This window comes from Teleopsis dalmanni, unplaced genomic scaffold, assembly GCF_002237135.1.
Source record: "Teleopsis dalmanni isolate 2A unplaced genomic scaffold, ASM223713v2 unscaffolded_contig_1965, whole genome shotgun sequence".
Classification (NCBI taxonomy): domain Eukaryota; kingdom Metazoa; phylum Arthropoda; class Insecta; order Diptera; family Diopsidae; genus Teleopsis; species Teleopsis dalmanni.
Window position 1 is genome coordinate 1 of NW_024033347.1, and position 6,652 is coordinate 6,652.

Sequence of the window (6,652 nt, forward strand, 5' to 3'; positions counted from 1 at the left end):
TAATGTTCCATTAAAAAGTATTGCCAAATATATAAATGTTTAATTAATTAATATATATATATCAAACAATTATTATATTAACCCTATTAAATTAAATTATTTATATTAAATTCCACCCCTATATATTTATATATATAGTATATTTAATAATTATGTAATATTTAATGTTTTAAATTATGAAATTTATAATTATATATAAATTAATCTATTTATATAAATATATTAATTTAATATATAGTTATATATATAGGAAAAATAAAATTATCTATAAATATTTTTATTTTTAAAAAATAAAAATAAAAATTAAAATAAAACTACATATAAATAATATTTATTAAGTATAAAAAAATAAAAAATTTAAAAATACATATTAATTTTTAAATAATAATTAATTTTCCATTTAAAATTTAAATAAAAAAATTTTAAATATTAATTAATATACTATAAATAATTTTTTTTAATCAAAAATATATTAATTTTTATAAATTTATTTATTAATATATATATACTTATTATTTTTTTTATTGTTTTTAATTTAAACTATACTAGGTTAGATCAATAAATATCTATATTAATATAAATATTTAATTAATTTATAGATATATATTAATTTTGAATCAAAAATTTGGGGATGTATAAATCGGTAAGGATCTCCTATTTTTTAATATTTATATATTTATCTAATGTTCCATTAAAAAACATTGCCAAATATATAAATATTTAATTAATTAATATATATATATCAAACAATTATAATATTAACCCTATTAAATTAAATTATTTATATTAAATTCCACCCTTATATATTTATATATATAGTATATTTAATAATTATGTAATATTTAATATTTTAAATTATGAAATTTATAATTATATATAAATAAATCTATTTATATAAATATATTAATTTAATATATAGTTATATATATAGGAAAAATAAAATTATCTGTAAATATTTTTATTTTTAAAAAATAAAAATTGAAATTAAAATAAAATTACATATAAATAATATTTATTAAGTATAAAAAAATAAAAAATTTAAAAATACATATTAATTTTTAAATAATAATTAATTTTCCATTTAAAATTTAAATAAAAAAATTTTAAATATTAATTAATATACTATAAATAATTTTTTTTAATCAAAAATATATTAATTTTTATAAATTTATTTATTAATATATATATATATATACTTATTATTTTTTTTATTGTTTTTAATTTAAACTATACTAAGTTAGATCAATAGATATCTATATTATTATAAATATTTAATTAATTTATAGATATATATTAATTTTGAATCAAAAATTTGGGGATGTACAAATCGGTAAGGATATTTTTTAATATTTATATATTTATCTAATGTTCCATTAAAAAATATTGCCAAATATATAAATATTTAATTAATTAATATATATATATCAAACAATTATTATATTAACCCTATTAAATTAAATTATTTATATTAAATTCCACCCCTATATATTTATATATATAGAATATTTAATAATTATGTAATATTTAATATTTTAAATTATGAAATTTATAATTATATATAAATAAATCTATTTATATAAATATATTAATTTAATATATAGTTATATATATAGGAAAAATAAAATTATCTGTAAATATTTTTATTTTTAAAAAATAAAAATTGAAATTAAAATAAAATTACATATAAATAATATTTATTAAGTATAAAAAAATAAAAAATTTAAAAATACATATTAATTTTTAAATAATAATTAATTTTCCATTTAAAATTTAAATAAAAAAATTTTAAATATTAATTAATATACTATAAATAATTTTTTTTAATCAAAAATATATTAATTTTTATAAATTTATTTATTAATATATATATATATATACTTATTATTTTTTTTATTGTTTTTAATTTAAACTATACTAAGTTAGATCAATAGATATCTATATTATTATAAATATTTAATTAATTTATAGATATATATTAATTTTGAATCAAAAATTTGGGGATGTACAAATCGGTAAGGATCTCCTATTTTTTAATATTTATATATTTATCTAATGTTCCATTAAAAAATATTGCCAAATATATAAATATTTAATTAATTAATATATATATATCAAACAATTATTATATTAACCCTATTAAATTAAATTATTTATATTAAATTCCACCCTTATATATTTATATATATAGTATATTTAATAATTATGTAATATTTAATATTTTAAATTATGAAATTTATAATTATATATAAATAAATTTATTTATATAAATATATTAATTTAATATATAGTTATATATATAGGAAAAATAAAATTATCTATAAATATTTTTATTTTTAAAAAATAAAAATAAAAATTAAAATAAAACTATATATAAATAATATTTATTAAGTATAAAAAAAATAAAAATTTTAAAACACATCTTAAATTTTAAATTTTAAATAATTTTCCATTTAAAATTTAAATAAAAAATTTTTAATATTATAAAAATATATTAAAAATAATATTTATTTAATATTTATAAATAACAACAAAACAACAAATATAAAAATGAATAAAATTAATTTAATATTTAAAATTTAATAACGTACTTAAAAAGTTAAATAAACACAAAAAAATATACAAAACCATATTTAAATAAATTTTTTATAAAATACACCAAAATCCTTAAAAAATAAAAATCCATCTTAAATTTTAAATGGAAAATTTTAAATGAATTGCCTGATTAAAGGGTTACTTTGATAGAGTAAATCATGTGGTTTACCATATTCATTATATTTAATAGAATTAAACTATTCCTAAAAGAATCAAAATCTTATGTGCTTCTTACACTAAAATATATTTATATGTATATATTAAAATTATTTTTATTAAATTTAAAAAGATAAGCTAATTAAGCTAATGGGTTCATACCCCATTTATAAAGGTTTTAACCCTTTTTTTTTAATTTTTATTAATTCATCTAAAATTTTATTTTTTTTAATTATAATCATAGGAACAATAATTACTATATCTTCAAATTCATGACTAATAGCATGAATAGGATTAGAAGTTAATTTATTAGCCTTTATTCCTTTAATTAATTATAAAAATAACTTAATATCCTCTGAAGCTTCTTTAAAATATTTTTTAATTCAAGCATTCAGATCAGTTATTCTTTTATTTTCAATTATTCTAATTTTAAAAAATAATTCAATTAATGAATCTTTAGAAAAAAATTATTTAATAATCCTTTCTTCTTTACTAACAAAAATAGGAGCCGCCCCTCTCCATTTTTGATTTCCTAGAGTCTCAGAAAGATTATCATGAATAAATCTAATTATTTTAATAACTTGACAAAAACTCGCCCCTTTAAGTTTAGTCTCTTATATTAGAAATAATTATTTAATAAGAATAAGAATTATTTTTTCTGCTATTATTGGAGCCATTGGAGGATTAAACCAAACTTCTTTACGAAAATTAATAGTTTTTTCTTCAATTAATCATATCAGATGAATATTAATTTCAATAAATTCTAATAATATAATATGACTAAATTATTTTTTATTTTATTGTTTTTTATCCATTACATTAATATTAATATTTAATGTCTATAAACTAACACATATTAATCAACTTTTCATAATTTTTAATAAAATAAAAAATTTTAAATATTTAACTTTTATAAATTTTTTATCTTTAGGAGGATTACCCCCCTTTTTAGGATTTTTACCAAAATGATGAGTTATTCAATATATAATTATTAATAATAGAATAATATTATTAATAATTCTTTTGATAACTTCCTTAATTACCCTATTTTTTTACCTTCGTTTAACTTATTCAGCATTTATAATAAATTTTTTTGAATCAAAAATTTTATATTATAATTTAAACAAAAATAAGTTTAATTTCATTTATTTAATCATTTCATTTTTTCTAGATTTGGTCTTTTATTAGTTTCAATAATTTTTTATCTTTATTAAATTAAAGGTTTTAAGTTAATGAAACTAATAGCCTTCAAAGCTGGAAATATGAAATAATTCTTAAGCCTTAGTATAAAATACACCGTTAGAATTGCAGTCTAAAATCATTTATTTGACTATAAAGCCAGCTATTGATTAAAAAGAAATAATTCTTATAAATAGATTTACAATCTATCGCCTAAATTTCAGCCATTTAATCAATCGCGACAATGGCTTTTTTCTACTAATCATAAAGATATTGGAACCCTTTATTTTCTATTTGGTGCATGAGCTGGTATAGTGGGAACTTCTTTAAGAATTTTAATTCGGGCAGAATTAGGACACCCAGGAGCTTTAATTGGAGACGATCAAATTTATAATGTAATTGTTACAGCACACGCCTTCATTATAATTTTTTTATAGTAATACCAATCATAATTGGTGGATTTGGAAATTGATTAGTACCTTTAATACTAGGAGCCCCAGATATAGCTTTCCCACGAATAAATAATATAAGATTTTGGTTATTACCTCCTTCTTTAACTCTTCTTTTAATAAGAAGTATAGTTGAAAACGGAGCTGGAACAGGATGAACTGTTTATCCACCCTTATCTTCTATTATTGCTCATGGAGGAGCTTCCGTTGATTTAGCTATTTTTTCACTACATTTAGCAGGAATTTCTTCTATTTTAGGAGCTGTAAATTTTATTACTACTGTTATTAATATACGATCTTCAGGAATTACTTTTGATCGAATACCTTTATTTGTTTGATCTGTTGTAATTACTGCATTATTATTATTATCTTTACCTGTTCTAGCAGGTGCTATTACAATATTATTAACTGATCGAAATATAAATACTTCATTTTTTGACCCTGCTGGTGGAGGAGACCCAATCTTATACCAACATTTATTTTGATTTTTTGGGCATCCAGAAGTTTATATTTTAATTCTTCCAGGATTTGGAATAATTTCTCATATTATTAGACAAGAATCAGGAAAAAAGGAAACTTTTGGATCTTTAGGAATAATTTATGCTATATTAGCTATTGGATTATTAGGATTTATTGTATGAGCTCATCACATATTTACAGTAGGTATAGATGTTGACACCCGAGCTTATTTTACGTCAGCAACAATAATTATTGCTGTTCCAACAGGAATTAAAATTTTTAGTTGATTAGCTACAATTCATGGAACCCAATTGAATTATTCTCCTACTACTATATGAGCTTTAGGATTTGTATTTTTATTTACAGTTGGAGGATTGACAGGAGTAGTTCTAGCTAATTCTTCTGTTGATATCATCTTACATGATACCTATTATGTTGTAGCCCATTTTCATTACGTCTTGTCAATAGGAGCTGTATTTGCTATTATAGCTGGATTTATTCATTGATACCCTCTATTTACAGGATTATATATAAATGCAAAACTTTTAAAAAGTCAATTTATAATTATATTTATTGGAGTAAATTTAACCTTTTTCCACAACATTTTTTAGGATTAGCTGGTATACCTCGACGATACTCAGATTATCCAGATGCTTATACTATATGAAATATTATTTCAACAATTGGATCTACAATTTCATTATTAAGAATTATTTTATTTCTATATATTATTTGAGAAAGTATAATTATAAACCGACAAATAATTTACTCAATTCAATTAAATTCTTCAATTGAATGATTTCAAAATTCTCCTCCTGCTGAACACAGATATTCAGAATTACCATTATTAACTAATTTCTAATATGGCAGATTAGTGCAATGGATTTAAGCTTCATATATAAAGTATTTTACTTTTATTAGAAATTTCAACATGATCAAATTTAAACCTTCAAAATAGAGCTTCACCCTTAATAGAACAATTAACTTTTTTTCATGATCACACCTTAATAATTTTAGTTATAATTACTATTTTAGTTGGTTATTTAATATTTATATTATTTTTTAATAATTATACTAATCGAAATTTATTACATGGACAAACTATTGAAATTATTTGAACTATTTTACCTGCTATTATTTTATTATTTATTGCTTTTCCTTCTTTACGATTATTATACTTATTAGACGAAATTAATGAGCCTTTAGTTACATTAAAAACAATTGGTCATCAATGATATTGATCATATGAATATTCTGATTTTATAAATATTGAATTTGACTCTTATATAATTCCAACAAATGAATTAAATATTAATAATTTTCGACTTTTAGATGTAGATAATCGAGTTATTTTACCTATAAACTCTCAAATTCGAATCTTAGTAACTGCTGCAGATGTAATTCATTCTTGAACAATTCCAGCTTTTGGTGTAAAAGTTGATGGAACTCCAGGACGTTTAAATCAAACTAATTTTTTTATTAATCGTCCTGGATTATTTTATGGACAATGTTCTGAAATTTGTGGAGCTAATCATAGATTTATACCTATTGTAATTGAAAGTATTCCAACTAACTTTTTCATTAAATGAATCATAAATTATTCTAATTCATTAGATGACTGAAAGCAAGTACTGGTCTCTTAAACCATTTCATAGTAAATTAGCAATTACTTCTAATGAAAAAATTAGTTAAATAAATAACATTAGTATGTCAAACTAAAATTATTAATTAATTAATATTTTTTAATTCCACAAATAGCTCCTATTAATTGATTAAGTTTATTTTTTTTATTTTTTATAATTTTTATTATTTTTAAT

The 6,652-nt window shown here is 17.9% G+C and overlaps 1 protein-coding gene across 1 annotated transcript; it reads left to right on the forward strand.

Moving 5' to 3' along the window:
- Nucleotides 1–4,399: 4,399 nt before the first annotated feature.
- LOC119664459 (cytochrome c oxidase subunit 1-like) lies at nucleotides 4,400–6,443 on the forward strand (the record flags this gene model as incomplete). Its single annotated transcript, XM_038073944.1, is given in 2 exon segments — nucleotides 4,400–5,429; nucleotides 5,432–6,443. Coding segments are annotated over 2 exon segments (1,296 nt in total), but the record flags the coding sequence as incomplete, so codon positions are not given.
- Nucleotides 6,444–6,652: the final 209 nt, after the last annotated feature.